The sequence below is a fragment of the Girardinichthys multiradiatus genome, chromosome Y (genome assembly GCF_021462225.1).
Source record: "Girardinichthys multiradiatus isolate DD_20200921_A chromosome Y, DD_fGirMul_XY1, whole genome shotgun sequence".
Lineage (NCBI taxonomy): Eukaryota > Metazoa > Chordata > Actinopteri > Cyprinodontiformes > Goodeidae > Girardinichthys > Girardinichthys multiradiatus.
The window spans coordinates 19,170,238-19,189,086 of NC_061818.1; the positions used below are offsets into that span (position 1 = coordinate 19,170,238).

Sequence of the window (18,849 nt, forward strand, 5' to 3'; positions counted from 1 at the left end):
CAGCAGAAATGCTAAAAATTGTGGTATCTTTCCGACTAAATAAATATACTTAGATAAAGGTTGGATTTCTCTCATTTTTGTTTAAAGAATGTACTTTAGGGCTTTTTACTCATCTTTATCGGTTGGCCAATATGTGTGAAGGGGGCTGTGATTGTATATTTCCCTTATTACATAAATGTGTTTTATGTTGGTTATATGTACGGTTTTGCATGAAACAAAATATACTTGTCTCACAATTGTTCACACATGACAGGACAAAGCTGTAGGACTTCAAGTTCCTACATCTCACATACTTTCATCTTTGTTTGGTCCTCATGGTAAGAACACATCAACATTGTTCCATCTCATTTTCTGTCAGCCATACCACTAAAGCATGTACCGTGATAAGACTGATGTCCCTTTTATATCTAGGATATGTGGTATCTAATTAAGGCGGAAAGCCATTTGGGTACTTATGTAGTACTAATGGTAACTTAATGTTATAATGTATTTTAGTTTCTGATGAAATGCGAGAGAATAGCAAGAAGAAGTAGATAGAAATGAGATAGAGGACAGATAATATATGGTAGGGGAAGCTGGACTGATCTAAGATGAAGAGGAAGGGCACAAAAGAGTGATGAAATGGAAATAGATGGGCGGATATAGGGAGAATTTATCACTAGGTTATCTCCGAGCTCTTTGTCTCTTTTTATGTTGTGCCAGCAACAGCCATGAACAGTCTTGCGCACAGAGTGATTTATAGTCCAGGGTCACTCACACCTTCAGAACTGGGTCATTGGAGCAGAAATAACACATAAATGTACAAAAACAGGGTTTGTTTGCAGGTGCGTTTGGTTCGAGTATGTTTTTGAAAAATAATGTAATACTATGGTTACAGCTCATAGAAAGTGTAGCCCATTCATTTGGCCTTCTCTACAAGTGGAAAGTGAAGAATTGAGAAGGAAAGAAAACTGGACATAAGACAAATAATCACTGACAGAAAGTTGAACTGCAGGGAGAGGGGTCACTTATATAAAATACTTGATGATTCAAAAGTGTCACAATAGCATAAATCTGCCAAATGTTTAATCATGCTGGATGCCTCATTTTGTGATTTCAGATCTGGAACTTATTTGACTTTCTCTTTTTGATTAGGCCTTGCAGGATTAAATTTAACTTAAGTGAGTAAATAATGAAGAAAACCTGTCATATAAACTTTAAGTTGCTGCTCAACAATGTCTAGTTTGGACAAGCAGAAGAAAACCACAAGATTTCAATTGATTTTTTAAAAGTGTTTTTAAATCTCTTCTGTAAATTGAGCAGTTTCCTAAAGACATAATAATGTTCCTACTGTAATCATAAATCATCATCATCAGATGTTGCACATCACACTTTGTGATAAGTTATATCCTGTTCCTTGATGAATATTTTAACACCTAAAGGACCAAATGTCCTTTAGCAAAAACTTTAATAGGACGTGGCTTTATTACAGACTTGTGCCTTAGCATCCACACAGGTAGGGATGTTGAAATATCAAGGAGACGTAATGAATAGCAACTCCATCTCACTACTTTGCATGTTTTGCATTTCCTTCAAGTACAAAGATACACAGGTTTAGGTAAATAATGCAGCAGCACTGTGTTTCTATGCATCTGATATTGTAGTATGGGACATTTTATCTCCTCCTGCCGGGTTGCAATGGATTTTGTTTTTTTTTTGGTAAGTCAAACATTCGGCAAATTGAAAGTCACAACACAGGCAACATGTCTAAGTTAGTATTACCTTAGGCTTTTAAACTAAGTCTACCTTTTCACTTGTCTTTTTATTATTTACTACTTCACTGTTTTCAGAAAAGGTTTGTATTTTTGCTTTTTAAGCCGTTTTCTTTTTAAATGTAAATCCTTCAGACATAAAATTGCAGCCAAGCACTAAATATATCACATTTTATACATTAAAAAATTAGCGCATAAAATAGTATCAGGTAATTCCCAAAGAGAATTTGCAGCTCTCAGGTCTTAAGTCCAGATTTGTGCTGGATATTTTTGTTTTCCTTTTTTTGAATGGCTTTCTGATCATTTCCATCTCCAGTAATAGATTTTTTGAACAAGAACCTTTTAGTTTGGTTGTTCACTTGTGTGAAGTTTTGCCATTTTTAAGCACAGACCACACTGTATGCTGTCAAGCTGGATATGACAGGAAATCAACCAACCTGCAACCTAGATCTAAAAACCAACCTGATATCAAGACTACTGTAAAGAAAGTGCGGCTCATTAGAAGCAAAATATGAGAGGTTTAAAGTGCATCCTGATTGTCTATATTTGGCTTTGCATTAGGTGGAACCAGCTGGACCTAGCCATTGTCCTCCTGTCAGTAATGGCATCACTTTGGAGGATTGAGTATCCGCGCTGCCCTGCCCATCACCCTACTATCATCAGAATCAGGATGGTTCTGAGGATAGCACGAGGTACAAATGCCAGAACGTTTCAGAAACGTCACTCACACACATCCATTTCACACCCACACTTCCTGTAAATAAAGATATTAGCTTGTGATCTTGTTAGTCTGCTAAAGCTTAAAGTGTTAAACTGTTAAATATTCATAGATCAGTTAGGTGCATAGCAACAGTCTAATGTGTTATTTCTGTTGGTGCCCACAGAGCACAGTTTTACTCAAATAGTGAAATGCACACACATTATGGGTGACATACCAGAGTTCAAAAGAGACAAATTGTTGGGTTGGTGCACGTCTTGCTGGCGCATCTGTGACCAAGACCAGCAAGTCTTTGTGATGTATCAAGAGCCACGGTATCCCGGGTATGTCAGCATTACCACCAAGAAGGACGAACCACATCCAACAGGATTAACTGTGGACGCAAGAGGGAAGCTGTCTGAAAGGGATGTTCGGGTGCTACCCCCCGGATTGTATCCAAAAAACATAAACCCACAGCTGCACAGATCACGGCAGAATTAAATGTGCACCTCAACTCTCCTGTTTCCACCAGAACTGCTCCACAGGGTCAATATACACGCTGGGCTGCTATAGCCAAACCTTTGGTCACTCATGCCATGCCAAACGTCGGTTTCAATGGTGCAAGGAATGCAAATCTTGGGCTGTGGACAATGTGAAACATGTATTGTTCTCTGATGAGTCCACTTTTACTGTTTTCCCCCACATCCGGGAGAGTTACGGTGTGGAGAAGCCCCAAGAAGCGTACCACCCAGACTGTTGCATGCCAGTGAAGCATGGGGGTGGATCAGTGATGGTTTGGGCTGCCATATCATGGCATTCCCTTGGCCCAATACTTGTGCTAGATGGCGCGCAGTCACTGCCAAGGACTACTAAACATTCTTGAGGACCATGTGCATCCAATGGTTCAAACATTGTATCCTGAGGCGGTGCCATGTATCAGGATGACAATGCACCAATACACCCGCAAGACTGGTGAAAGATTGGTTTGATGAACATGAAAGTGAAGTTGAAACATAAAAGTGAAGTTGAACATCTCCCATGGCCTGCACAGTCACCAGATCTAAATATTACTTGAGCCACTTTGGGTGTTTTGGAGGAGCGAGTCAGGAAACGTTTTCCTCCACCAGTATCACGTAGTGACCTGGCCACTATCCTGCAAGAAGAATGGCTTAAAATCCCTCTGACCACTGTGCAGGACTTGTATATGTCATTCCCATAGATGAATTGATGCTGTATTGCCGCAAAAGGAGGCCCTACAGATACTGTGATAATTATTGTGGTCTAAACCAGGTGTTTCAGTTTCATTGTCCAACCCCTGTATATGTACATTCTGTAAAGCAAAACAAAAACCAGAGAGCAAAATGTACTGGAGTCAAATTCCTTGTTTGTATGTACGTACTTGGCAATAAAGCTGAATCTGATTCTGATTCTGATTATATACTGTCAAACCTAACAAATTCCCCGACCAAATCATCCCTGATCATTTTTTTTTTTTTGTGTCTTCACTTACTCACAGTCCTGAAGCTGCTGAAGATGGCGACTGGAATGAGAGCCTTGTTGGATACAGTTGTTCAAGCCCTGCCTCAGGTACACCTGAAAACTGTCTGCATACCCTCCTTCCTCCCAGACACAGACACCCCACCATTTCCTCAGAGAAATTTGGTCAATTTCAAACAATAGTCGTGGGAAAACCACCCTGCTTCTGGTTTACTGTTGGCCTTTAGATAACACTAGTTGACCCTCAGTCACATCAAAGTCATGGAGGGTGGAACACTTCTGCATATGTACAGAAGTTGTCTTGCCTTTACTTTGAGTGTATGGATAGTGCATAGTCCCTCGGGCCATAGTCAATGAGAACCAGGAAACTAGCCTGCAGGTTTAGTGGGGAAACTGTCCAACAGAGGCTTACATTTCTAGACGTCTCTGTTTTACTAGTGCACTTAAAATTCAGCTACAGTGATAAGTGTTAGCTTGCTTTGTATAGAATGATGCTGCAAAAAGGATTAGTTTAGAAGTTAAGATGAGGGTAAATGAATCATTCTTAAGATTTTATTAATAAATGTGAAACATAAAGTCATGAAACATTGCTTCAAATCTATTCCATTTGTTTCATTTGATTTTTTTACTTCATATATTGAACTCAATTCAGTTTATTATTAGTAGTGACTCCTATCAAATATATCTCAAGATGCTTTATTAGACGTAGAGATCGAATTGGGATTCCAGGTGACAACCTGACTCAAAGAAGTCTGTAATTGTAAAGAAGGGAGAAAGCTAAAGCTCTTCCATCATGCTCACACACCAGCCCTACCACAGCATCCCAGGAGCTTTCCTACAGCATCCCCACAGAATCCCTTGAGCATTTACCAGCATCCTCTTAACATTCCCCAGCATCCCCACAGATGCTTGGTTTCTGCTAAGAAACCATGTAGGGGACGCAGAGAAAGTGGAAGAGAAGGTGCTCTGGTCAGATGGGACCAAAATGGAAATTCTTGGCTTACATGCAGAATACTCCTTCTGAAAACACCATCCCCACAATAAAACATGATGATGGTTGCACCACCATGTTTTTGGAAAATGAGGTTGATCAGAGCTGATGGGAAAGTGATGGGACTAATTACATAACAACTCTGGAGGAAAGCTATTAGAGAATGTGAAATACTTTAGGTTAGGACTGTGGTTTACCTTTTAGCAAACAACAAATCTAAACATACAGGTGGAGCTGCAATGGAGAGGTTTTACATCATAGCATATAAATGTATTTGGAATAGCCCAGTCAAGTCCAACTTAATTTCATTGAGATGATTTTGCAAGACATGATAGTTGCTGTCCACAGATTGACAAACTATTTTGAAAGAAGAATGAGCAGAAATATCAGTTCTCTACATGGACAAAACCTGTGGAGACATGCTCTAAAAGACGTGCAGCTGTAGTTACGCTTAAGGTGGTTCTACAAATGATTGCCTAGGAGGACTGAGTGCAAATGTTTTACCACTTTTCAGATTTATTAAAAAACATTTAAACCCACTTATCAGTTTCCATCTATGCCACAATTAAGGAATCACGTTTCTGTTGGTCTTCACAAACATTCTGATAAAATAATTTTTTACATCACTGTGGAGGAATTTTGTCCCACTCGTCTTTGCTGAATTGTTTTTTTATCAGTCACATTGAGGATTTAGAGTATGAATGGCCTACCATGAACAGACATTAGTGTCACATTCCAGCAACTTCGTCAGGTTTAAGTCAAGACTTTGACTTGGCCTGGCCACTCCAAAACTTTCATTTCGTTTTTCTTTTGTTTTTTTGAGCCATTCAGAGGTGAACTTGTAGGTGTTCTTTAGGATCACTGTCCGCTGCATACTGAAGTAGACTTGAACTTAAGATGACAAACTGATGGCCAGATATACCTACTTCAGGAATGTTTGGGAGAGAGCACAGTTCATGGTTCCATCAGTTAGGACTAGTCAGACAGGTCCTGAAAAAGCAGGTAGTCTCAGACCTTTAGGACAACCACCCCATGTTTAATGAGGGATGTGATGTTCTTTTTTACACACCCGATGTAATACATAATCACATATCATACAAGGTCCACTTTTGACTTATCAGCCCACAGTATATTTCCCAAAGCCTTGGGGATCATTGAGATGTTTTTGGAAATTGTGAAACGAGCCTTTGTGGACTTTTGTTCAACAGTTCCATGGCCTTAGAACTCTAACATGGACCCAAATTTTGCATGCATGGGAGGAATGCAGAAATTAAATCTATTAGTTTATTGTTGAATCAAGAAACTGATCTTAACTGAGGCAAGTGATACCAGGAGTTCTTTAGATGTTGTTTGTTGGTGACCTCCTGGATGAGCTGTCAATACACTAATAAGTGATTTTGGTAGGCCATTCACTCCTAAGGTTCCATGTTTTCTTTCTTTGTGGATGATTGTTCTCACTGGGGTTCTCTGGAGTCCAACAGTCTTAAACATTTAAGGCTTTTCATAGTGACAGTTCTCAGTGATGTTGTTTCTGGGCTGTTCTCTAATTTCTCTATTTTGGTGAATTAAGAAATGTAGGTGTCACAAAAGAACTAAAAAAGAAAACAACATTTGTAATGGAGCAAATACTTTTTCACGGTACTTTTTCAGAAAAGTCGGAATTATCTCTTCTGTGTGCGGTTGAAGGCAAGAGAGTATAATTCCTAAGATCTAAATAGCCTTCGGTGTTGTTGCTGTCACAACACAGACAGGCACAACCACATGTGCTGAGCCTCATATTTATGGAAAAGGCACACACTCATGTAATCTTTTGACCATTAAAAGTAAGATGAAGCAAATAGATAGAACAGGTGGTGTGGCGGGAGAGGAGAGGCTGCCAGGTCTGAAGGAGAGTGGCTTCCTCATCTTTCTTTCTATTGATCCTTCCCTCATTAACACCAGGCTTTTGCTCTGTCCCAAGGGCAGTCAGGCAGGTAATTAAAACTAAGGCTAATTAAAGAGCTCCAGGAGGTCTCTTTTGTGTCTGCTTGGGATGTGTGCGCATATAGAGATGCTGAAAGTGCTACACCTGGTGACAGTCTTTACCTGAGGTGATATTTCACTGTGCAGTTGGAGTGGCAAGCTGCTAATTTTATTTTATTCCATCACAACTGATACCAATGATTTTAACAAACTCTCTAGGTTGATTTAAACAAAGAATGGTAATAAAAATGATACAGAAAGAGAAAAATAAGGGAAATAATACTTATAAGACACTCAGATGAGTATTTGCAAAAAAAATCATACAGTTAGGGTTTTTTTAAGAATATGTCCAGAGTTATTATAATAATGCAAAACAGTGTCACAGTAATTACCCTAAAGGAATAATTAAGGTTAACAGCTTGTTACACCCTACGAATGCAATATATTTTATAGTTTCCTTTACTTCTCTATCTCACTCAACTGTGTATGACTGTAGCATGTCATCAACTAACACTAATGGTCTCTATGATAGGTAAAGCGGCTCACTAAACTCTACAAATTTTTTCGACATTTGTAAATAGCGCACACATTAAATTAAGATTAGCCTCTATTTTAATTAATGACACAAAAAAACACATTAGGATGACATCTGGATGGTTTTCTTTGCAATTCTAATTAAAATACTGATTTATATTTCCTAAAGTGTAAATGTATATGTAATATGTATTTGATACCACTAAAACTTTTCATAATATCATAAAACCTTTGGTTATTTAAGAGTATTTTTTATTTATTTAAAAAAGGAAGTAGCAATAAACCAACATCAACCAAGCATAAACCAAGTGAATGTCTTTTTATCATGGCACTTGCTTGTCTGGACAATATATTAGGCGGCAAACAAACATTTTGTCCCTGCAACTGATGTGCTAGAAGTATGAAAAAGGGGCAGCAAAAGGATTTGAGCAAGTTTAATATGAGCCAGTTTGTGATGGCTAGATGATTGGATCAGAGCAGCTCCAAAACAACAATTCCCGTGGGGTGTCCCCGGTCTGGAGTGGTCACTATCTATTAAAAGTGATCAAAGGAAGGAATAGAGGTGAACTGCTGTCAGGGTCATGGGTGAACAAGGAACATAAATGCATGTGGAGAGCGAAGTCAGTAGCGTGTGGCCAAATTCAACAGATTAGCTAGATTGCCAAAGAAGACTGCTAAAACAACACAGTTTCTAAAAGGTCTCAGAATTCACATTACATTGCAGTTTCTTACATATGTGGGCTGTTTTGGCGGCAACAGGGGACCAACACTGTATTATGCATTAGTCATAATGTTGTGCCTGACCAATATAAAAAGGTGATCTAAAGCTTATTAATATATTAACTATACCTATATGGATTATCTTATAGTTAGGAGAACATCACACAAGTGAACCAAGAATACTTTTCCAGTTATCTTTTAGCAATGTCACTAAGTAAATATAAATTAAATAATTTCCAGATAAGTTAAACACAGGATTGCAGTTTAATTTACATTTGTTTTGTTTGGATGCTTTTATGTAAATAAACTGCTGCTCTCCTCAGTGCCAGCTAGTTTTTGCTGTAAACAAATCTTCCACAGTTTAATTCTTTTTTATTAATTTAACGACCTCCTTAACCTTTATTTAAACAAACTCTACATTTATATTTCTTTATCCAAAATCAGCTTTTCTCTTAATCTGACAGGTCTCAAAAGAGAAATTTGTTGATGGACTGTGCAAAGTAAAAAGAAAAACAAAAACTTGCATCCTATTGTATTTTGTTGGAAAAATAGGTGGGGCTTCTTTAGTCATTTTTAGGACAAATGTCTAGGTGTAGAAGCCAGAAAAATGTCCTCACTCTCAGTGGAGCAGCTCTGTTAAAAGGCTGTTTCATATCACTGTAATGGGATTAGAGTTAGCCCTGAGTGTTTACTGTCTAACATCTTCTTCCCCATTAAGTTGTGTTAACAGGAGGCTGTTTTGTGGTGGAACTGAGCCAAGTCCCCAAACCCCCAAATTCATAAAAGCATATGAGGTTCACTTGTAAAGTCTCTGAGGAAGAGGTGCTGCAGTTTATGGATCCAAACAAGGCTGCTTAAGAACTGCATGAAAAAAAAAACAAAAAACTAATGAATCTTGTAATACCAAACATTTAATGTTGATCTGTTTAATATGTATTACGTTTATTCCACCTGTGAATTTTTCTTTTAACTGGAAACATCCAGAGATTTAACAGACAGAGTTTTATACTGAAAAGCAGTTTCTAAAGTTTTTATGTGCTGCTTGAATAAAAAAAAAAAAAAATAAAATAAAGCAATGGTTTCTAGGGTAATGGTAGGCAAGCCACATTTTAATATTTTGGCCTTTAAAGGTCAGCTAAATGAAACTTAATTGATTTTCATTATGTGCATATTGCACATTAAATGGATAATTAGAGATGCTGTGACCTAATGTGTTGCTGCACATGTCTGAACTTTATTGCACAACAGAAGGCAGCTGCACAACAAGAAATTGCCTTGATTACTTATGTAACTCTGTGTGTTTCTGTGCACGTTTATGCATGTGCGTATATATGTTGTAGGTGGGTAACCTGGGCCTGCTCTTCATGCTGCTGTTTTTCATCTACGCCGCCTTAGGAGTAGAGCTTTTTGGAGAACTTGGTACGTTTTACAGTTTATCTTGGTATCAGTTGCAATGATTCAGGGATGTTGATACTGGGGAACAAAGATAATCTTTGATGGTTTTTATTTTTGTTATCCATTTCTTATTTGAGACTGTCTTGGTTACTTTGTGGTGCACATAATTTCAGCAATATGGAAAAATGCAATGCAATGGGTTTCTTAAGGAAATTATATAAATATATATGTATCTTTATATATACACATGTATAAATACAATAATGTACATTGAAAGGACAATGTTGTGTTCTGTCAAAATGAAGTGAAGATGTGGTATAAAAATGTCTACCTCTGTTTTGGAACCAGCAGCACATCTTTTCTTTTTTATAGTGATGTTTTGTGACATTAATTGTTGAATTAAGAGAAAGTTTAGAAAAATAATAATCATGAGGTCAGAGCTAAAAGAAAACTTGAAGGCAGTAGTTGCCACTAACAGCCTGACCACTAAATCTCTAGTTTTGGAAAAAAATCTCTTTAGGTACTGATTGTTTCTATTCCTTTCCTTGCCTTTTTTTCCTGTCTCCACCTCTTCATAAATTTCCCCTTTTCTCTCCTAATTTACCTACATCGTTTAACTTTCACTCTCAGTTTGCAATGAAGACTATCCATGTGAAGGTATGAGTCGTCACGCTACTTTTGAAAACTTGGCATGGCCTTCCTTACCTTATTTCAAGTCTCCACGGGCGACAACTGGAATGGCATCATGAAGGTAAGTCAGTTTTTTCCATATTTACTGGTATTGTAGAGTTATTAAAATAAATTTCAAGTTCGGATTCACAGGATGTCCCTGCTGTGCATTTACACCTCTTAAACGTTTTCACATTTTGTACTTTTCAACCACAATCTTACATGCATTCCATTCAGACTTTTATTTGATAAACCAACAGAGTAGCTCATGATTGTAAAGCAAACAGAAACTGATAAATGTTTTAGTGGTTTTTAGAAATAGAAATGTGGAGTGAATTTCTAGTCAGCCTCCTTTATTTTGATACTCGTAAATCCTGCCCAGCCAATGGCCTACAGAAATCAGCTAATTAGTTGATTAACTAAAAAGCAGCTAAGAAGCCCCATGGTAAACATGAAGGAGCAGAAGAGATTAAAAGCTCAGGTAGGAGAAAATGTTGGCAGGAAAGTTGTTAGACATGCTTTCCACAGCTCTGGTCTTTGCAAATGATTGCCATGACAAAACTCGTTGAAAGAAAGAAATTAAAGGCCCAATTGCCAGTTTACCACAAGCTATGTAGGGGACACAGCAAACCTGAAAAAGATGTAGTCAGATGAGACCAAATAAATGAACTTTTTGTTCTACACTGTGTGCAAAAACTAACACTCCATATCACCCTGAACAAACCATCCCCATTGTGAAACATGGTGGTGGCAGTATCGTGCTGTTGGAATGCTTTTCTTCAGTAGCTGCAGATAAGCTGGAGTTGATTGGAAGATAGATGAGCAAAATACAGGGAAATCCTGAAAGAAAACCTGGAAGAGGCTGCAAAGATTTTAGACTGGGGTGGGCATCATCTTCCACCATGAGAACAACCCTAAACATACAGTCAGAATTACAAGGGAAGGATTTAGATCAAGTATTAATGTTGTAGAATGGCCCAATCATAATCCAGATCTAAATCCTATTCTAGAATCTAGAATATATTTATAGAATCTCTGGCAAGACTTCACAGATTTATGGACCACACACACTCTCTATCCATCATGGCTGAGCTAGAACTACTTTGCAAAAAACAAAATGATCAAAATTTCAGTTACTGCATGAAACATGACTTCTAAAGAACTAGAATCATTTTCTAATGCGCTAAATATCAAGAACATTCTTTTGCAAGAGTGCTTATAAAGCATGTGGCGTTGCAGGTTAATTTGTGTCGTTTTCAGTAAAATGTGAAACAAAAATCGTTAGCATCGTGTGCCTTGCTCTGAACTCATTAGCGGAAAAATGGGTTAGCTTAGCACATCGATGACTCCTCAGTAAAAGGATAGAATTCGACTCTCTAAGCAACAACACCATTTTATAATTACTAAACATCTATCAGTATCTCTTCAACATACCTACACTGTGATGAGAATACAAATCATGTTGCTCAAACTATTATGCAGCACAGATTGTAGCAGCATAAAGCAAACCGGTAGACTGCAGATGCTACTCTCCTGAGTGAATTTCTGCCATTTGAGACATAAAACCGTATCTACATATCGAGAGCGGGAAAACCTGCTTTGAATTAGTAAGAGGCAGGTGAAACTAAGTTGGAATTGGTGATGAAGTCTTTAGAGCAAATAAAATACCAGGGGACAACTACAGGGAGACAACAGTGAACTGTACCACAAGTGAAAAGAGGTTAAAAGTTACACTTATTATGCTTTCTCCTAACCAGAGCCAAAATGGAAACAGAAATGAATAACGTAATAGCCAAGCAGTAAGAGAAAGAAAGGGAGAGATAGCATGTCTGTGTGTTTGTGTTTTACAAAATGCCTGATTTAATTTAGCAACTGCCTGAAATATGCAAAGAAATAAGATGGAAAGGGGACATACTCTGAAATTGGAGATGTTTTGTGAAGGAGCACAGTGTGTAAATGTCAAGCCAAATTAGACAGAAAAGACCAGCTTCAGCTCGAGGCCTAAAATTGTTGTGTGGTCGCAGCCTGGCTGAGATATGCATTCGTCCTGCAGAAAACTCTTGTCACTTTAGCTTTGCTGTGATGAATGTCCACAGTACTTATGTTCAATAGAAAACATAATCACAATCTAGAAAATAAAACAACAAAAACATTATTTAATATTATAGCACCTTTGACCTCTATTGACACTGCTGTAAAAATGTGTAAAACACTTTAAAATAAATTGTTTTGTTGCAGTACTGTAAAATCACACAAAAAATCCAACCTTCAATCTGAATAAAGGTATTAAGGCAAGAAGAGCATTGACACAGAAGCAGTCAATGGGCATATGGAGGAGTTGCATAGATCCACAGCTCAGGTGGGAACATCTTTTGATAGGATAATATTAGCCCAGAACATACACAAATGTTTTTATGGAGGAGTGGCAAGAAAAAAGCCATTCCTGAATGAAAGTCTTAACATGTTTTGTTTGTTGTTTTCCACAAGCCATGCAGAACGCAGCGAACATGTGAAATAAGGCTCTATCACCAGAAATTCAACTTTTTTAACTACATGCAAACAAATGGTATCTCTAGGGAAAGAGTAAAACTGCACATCACTCTGAACACACAATCCCCCAAGTAAAGCAAGGTGGTCATAGCATCATGCTGGTGGGATACTTGTACAACAAGAACAGGGAAGCTGGTCAGAATTGATGGGAAGATCGATGCCATTGAATACAGGCAAGTCTGGAAAACAATATGCCTGGGAGGTCCACCTTCAGGCAAACCAGCAACCCTAAACATACAGCCTGAGCTAGAATAGTTTGTATCAAAGCATTTTGACGTTTTACAAGGCCCAGTCGATGACCTAAACCAAATAGAGAATCTGTAGCAAGACTTGATAACTAATGTTACCGATGCTTTCCAACCAATCTGACTGGGCTGAAGCTATTTTGTGAAGAAAAATAGACAAAGGGTCAGTCTCTAGATAGGCATAGCTGGGAGTGACATACCTCTCATGATGAAGCATCGAGTCACAGTTATCAGATTTTTGTAGAAAAAAAAAATTAAAACCATGCATCAATTTCTTCCACTTCACAATTATGACCCACCTTGTCTATCACATAAAACTTTGACCAATTATATTGACTTTTGTGGTTGTAACATCACAAAATGGAAACAAATTCAAGGTGTATGAATATTTTTGTGAGAAACTCACAAAGTGCACAAAGCCTAATATAATCTAATTTGTTTTATCTCGCTCTGAGAGTCTCTACTGTTTTCTGTTTTCAGAGAGACACACTTCACACATTAAACAGCAAAAAACAGTAAAATCATTCACACTGAGCTGGATTAAAAGTCAAAGTAAATTAAAGAGTAAAGTTTAATTAGATTTCAAGTTTATTTCAAAACTTGCAATACTCTGAATGTATTTTTTTGTTTTGTAACTTTTGTAATCCCCGACTTCTTTCCTCATTTTACGCTTCACCAGGACACATTGCGGGAGTGCCCACCAGACCATAACACAGATGTGGACTATGCCTGCAATCCGAGCCTTCAGTTTATCTCGCCCATGTATTTTGTCTCCTTTGTGCTCACCGCCCAGTTTGTGCTCATCAATGTGGTGGTGGCCGTGCTGATGAAGCACCTGGACGACTCCAACAAGGAGGCCCAAGAGGAGGCGGAGATGGATGCAGAAATTGAGCTGGAGCTGGCCCAGGGCACCCTCTGTTGCATGGGCGCCCCCATTTGTGGGGGTGGTGGGATTGACAAAGGACTCTTGGCCGCTGGATCAGGCCTTGGAGGGGGGCCAGGGAGAAGAGAGAGGGGAAGTCCCAGGGGAGAGACAGGAGAAGGAGTGAGGAACCTGCGACAGGCTGTAACACACCAGGGACCTTATAACTCCTGCGACTCCCCCCAGTCATATTCGCCGGCACAAGTAAGTATTTCTGTATGTGTGTGTATGGGTGCTTTTGATTGGGTGACATTATAAAAGCTTATTTTGTATGCTTGCGGGGTGGGCGAGGCTGTCTGCAGTAATGCTTCAAAAGTCAAAAAATAAGATCAGACCGATCCAAGATGAAAGTCTTCACACAACTATAATCAAAAGGGCTCTTGAAGCTTAGATGTGCTCCTTTGTTAAACCTGATTAGGAACCTCTTTTAAAATAGAAAGGTTCTGCCAGTCAAATAAAGAAGAGTTTGACATCTAAAATACGTCTATGCGACCTCAAAACTAGTAATTGTTTTGTGATTGCTGTTGATAAGAACTGATCCACTCTGCAATTTCCACTGTCATTTATAACAAGATCTTTCAATGAAAACCAGGGCCTCCGAGGGTCAGTATTTTTTCATGCGTGGTTGTTCTGCTCCATAAATCTAAAATCATTATTCATACATGTTATAATGTGCTACGGTTTACAAATGGTAAACTAATGACTGAAAAAGAGGAGGGTATGGAATAGTCAAAACTAGGAAAACTTTAAGACTCAGAACCATACAGGCACCTCAAACAATTCTTAAAAGATTTCTTGATTGACAGATATTGCTAAGAAAAAATGTTTTATAATTTAATTATAATTTAGCCCTACCCCTTGAACTTCTTCACATTTGTCACATTAAAGTAACAAAGTTCTGGGTTCGCTAACAACCTGACAATTGGCATTTGGTTGAACTATATTTTGTTTAGGGTAACCAGAGTAAAGGGGGCCGAATACAAATGCAGCTCTAATCAGCATAAAAATAGTTTCATATAAATTGAAATACATTTCAGTTATAAATTGAAATACATTTTCATTAATGTACTGAATGTACTGAATGTACTGTATTTGTATTGTATTGCACCGACTACGCCAAAACAAATTCCTTGTATGTCCAAAAACGTACTTGGCAATAAAGCTATTCTGATTCTGATGTAATAAAATTATTCAGAATGCCACTGAGCATTAATTATTTTGTTAAAAATATTTATTAATGTGGGATGCTTTTCCCCAATGAATAAATGTGTTCAGTAAAGGAAAGTTACAAGATTTTCAGGATATTTTGCTACTGCAATAAGACATTTATTTATTTTAAGGGGTTTTTATACACATGAACAGGTGTGCCAACAAACATTCAGGGCATTTTTCTCTATACAATGGTATAACACATGCATGACATAAATCATTATAGACTGCTTTAATTTTTTTTTACATGCAAAGTAAAAAAGTGAAACATATGTATTAAATGACCAAAATTACATGTAAATTCCTGTAATAAATTAGCTGTTGTAGTGCATCAGCTTAGTGTGTGGAGGCATGTATTTGCAGATGGGTCGGCAAAATTAATTGCCAGATGTTTGTGGGAAGAAGAGGAGCACACAATTGTTTTGCCTTATGGGGCCGCTGAAATAACTAATTTGAGAAATATAAAGCAGCATTTCAAATATCCTGTAGAAAACAGCTACAATAATTATATGAAAGACAGAGTTAAGTCATGTAATTTAAGTTACATCTCAGTAGTTAGAGCAACCCTTGTTATCGGCAGGAGGATTGCTGTGTTTTTTAATTACACTTTTTTGCGTTTTGCAGGGTCATATGTGTGAGTTAATCATAATTTCACTTCCTAGACCAGTTTGTAAGAAAGAAACTCGCAGAGAGACTCCCATTTCCATTATGAAATTTCGAATGATAGCCTGAGATAGCCGCACGGATACAAACATAAAGATGACTCACCCGCTGCCGTGAGGAGGTTCACCTGTGTAGAGCTAATCTGGGCCGTGTGAAGCCATTTTTAGTTCAGTGTTGGCTGACAAAGGAAGTTAATGCAGTGGCAGGATCCACCCCCGCTTTTTCTATATCCATCCTCCTCTGTTTTCTCTGTCTCATGAGTGATGCATTAAGGGATCAAGCAGACCAGCGTAATTTCTACAAAGCACTATTCTTGGGGTTTTCACCTTGTGTATTATTGTGAATGTTACTTCAAGTGTTTGTGTGCAGCTGAAGAATAAAACAAATCTTTACTTGACCTTTGTGAATTTAAAAAGTGATCCCAAATTTATTTGCACCCCCGGTAAAAATGTGTCACAAGCTTTTAAATATATACATTTTTTATTGCAGTAGAAAAGTTTGAATCTGAAAACAAATATTAATTAATAAAGGCAGTTATTTAGTAGGGAAAAAATCTACATTAAGATTTGTTTTTGTTTTCTAACAAAACCACTGATGCCAGATTTATTGGCAGCCCTGACTATACCTATATGTAGCACTTTAAATTATTTAAAATTATAACAGTGTAGGAATTTCTACTTTTTGTTTCGCTGGCACATTACACAACACAGGGGCCAATTTCTATCTTCCATTTTTCAAAACGGTAAACACATGAAAACATGTAATTCAAGTCAGATGGCTACAAGAAAATGGCTACTCACCTAAATCTGTCCATATTTACAGTCAGTGCAAAAACAAAATGTTTAAAATAATTGAAAGTGTAAAAACCATTTGAGCAGGGATGTAAGGATAAATAAGATATTCAGATAAAATCTCAAACTAACCCGTACTTGTCGTCTTCCGCTTATCCGGGACCGGGTCGCGGGGGCAGCAGACTCAGCAGAGACGCCCAGACCTCCCTCTCTCCAGACACCTCTCAAACTATTGCTGTAGAAACATTTTAGGTGTGGGATCATGCTTTTGCAAAAAAAGATTAATTTATTATCTTTACGAGGGGTGCCAATAAAGAACACCATAAAACACAGAAGATGTCATTTTTAACAGTGTTTTGTTGGAGACAGTGCTGTATTAACATCATCTTGATGGTGATTTGCCATTTTAGGCCTGCAAAACATTTGTAAAAAAGAAAAACATAAAACCAAAATCAGACACACTTCCAGAGCACCATTGCTGGTCATGTATAGCCTACCAATGCAATGAATCAGAAAAAGGTGGACCCAAGATTCAGCCAGACACAGGAAAACGTCACACAGGTAACACTCCTCACAGCTTCTAGGAATCACTGAGGCAGAAAGAGGATTAGTGACTTGTAGGTCTCTCCAGATTTTGCAGGGATCAGAAAAGCCACTAACCTGCTTTTGTCTTGAGTGGAACTTGAAACCCAGAGGGGAAACCTCAGTCGGGGCTCCGCGAAGGGTTTTGACCTGAGAAACATGGAACGTGGGGTGAATCCTCATGGAGTTGGGTAATCTCAGTCGTAGAGCGACAGGGTTAATGATCTTGGAGATTGGGAAAGGTCCAACAAATCGGAGGTGCCAATTTCTGGGATTCTACCCTTAATGGGAGGTCCTTGGCGGAGAGCCAAACTTTCTGCCCCACCTGGTACTTGGGGCAGGGATCCGTCTCCGGTTGGCCGTTCTGACTGAACCAGTGACATTCTGATCATCGACCTCGTGGCCTTTCTCCATATACTTTGGCACCTTAGGGCAGCCACTTGAGCGGACGGAACATTAGCTTCTCTCTCCTGAACTGAAAACATGGGTGGCTGGAAACCAAACACAACATGAAAAGGGAGACAAACCAGTGGCACTTGTGCATAGAGTTCATGGCGTATTCAACCCAGGGCAAATTTTGTGACCACTTGGTCGGGTCAGACTCACATAATTATACAAAGTTTGGTTTCAGCTTCTTGGTTGGCTCTCTCGGTTTGGCCATCAGACTGAGGATGAAACCCTGAGGAAAGACTAACAGAAATTCCCAACAAAGAACAAAACTCCTTCCAGAAACGTGACACAAATTGGGGTCCTCTATCGGAAACAATGTATTTAGGGATACCATGGAGCCTGAAAACTTCTCGGGTCAATATCTCACCCATCTCCTTAGCAGATGGAAGCTTCTCCAAGGGCACCAGATGAACCATCTTAGAAAATCTGTCAATTATGGTTAGTAGTACAGAGTGACCCTTAGAAACCGGTAGACCTGTCACACAATCCATCGCAATGTGCGACCATGGGCGAGGCGGAATGGGCAATGGGTGCAACAACCCCGCAGGGGGGCGACGAGAAGGCTTGGCTCGACAACATTGAGTGCATTCAAAGTTTTTGACATCCTTGACCAGCGATGGCCACCAAAACTGAGACTGAACTGTCTGAATCGTTCTGCTGATTCCAGGATGACAACGAGGCGAGAGCAATGACAAGACTCCAATGCCTTTGGCACAAGGCGTTCAGGAACAAAACAGCGGTCCGGTGGACATGATGGTGGGATAGGCAGATCCCTAATGGCCTCCTGGACCTCTCTTTCCACCTCAACTCGGGATATAGACAACCTGACGGTTTCAGAAAGGATAAACTCGTCTTCACCCGCAGACTGAGATTCTGCGGGCTCTTGAATCCGGAATAGGGCTTCAGGTTTGCCATTTTTACACCCTGGCCTGAAATTAAAACAACCAAAAAACAGCCCACCTTGCCTGCCCGGGGTTCAGCCGTTTTGTTGATTTCAGGTACTCCAAGTTTTTTATGGTCAGTCCACACCATAAACGGCTCCTTAGTCCGCTCCAGCCAATGTCTCCACTCTGTCATTGCCAACTTGACGCCAGTTTCAGAGTCCTTGAGAAAAAGGCACATGGGTGAACACAATCATCCTCACCTCTTTGGCTTAATACGGCTCTGACCCAATGCTTGAGGCATCCACCTCCACAATAAACTGTCTCTCTGGGTCAGGAG

General features: G+C 38.9%; 1 protein-coding gene across 1 annotated transcript in view; it reads left to right on the top strand.

Moving 5' to 3' along the window:
- Positions 1 to 18,849, top strand: part of LOC124864947 (voltage-dependent T-type calcium channel subunit alpha-1I-like) — a 58,353-nt gene that overhangs the window by 5,099 nt on the left and 34,405 nt on the right. Inside the window, 7 exon segments of the mRNA XM_047359889.1 lie at positions 2,142 to 2,230; positions 2,313 to 2,443; positions 3,965 to 4,035; positions 9,493 to 9,571; positions 10,178 to 10,231; positions 10,234 to 10,298; positions 13,691 to 14,137. Of these exon segments, the coding sequence (XP_047215845.1) occupies positions 2,142 to 2,230; positions 2,313 to 2,443; positions 3,965 to 4,035; positions 9,493 to 9,571; positions 10,178 to 10,231; positions 10,234 to 10,298; positions 13,691 to 14,137 (936 nt within the window).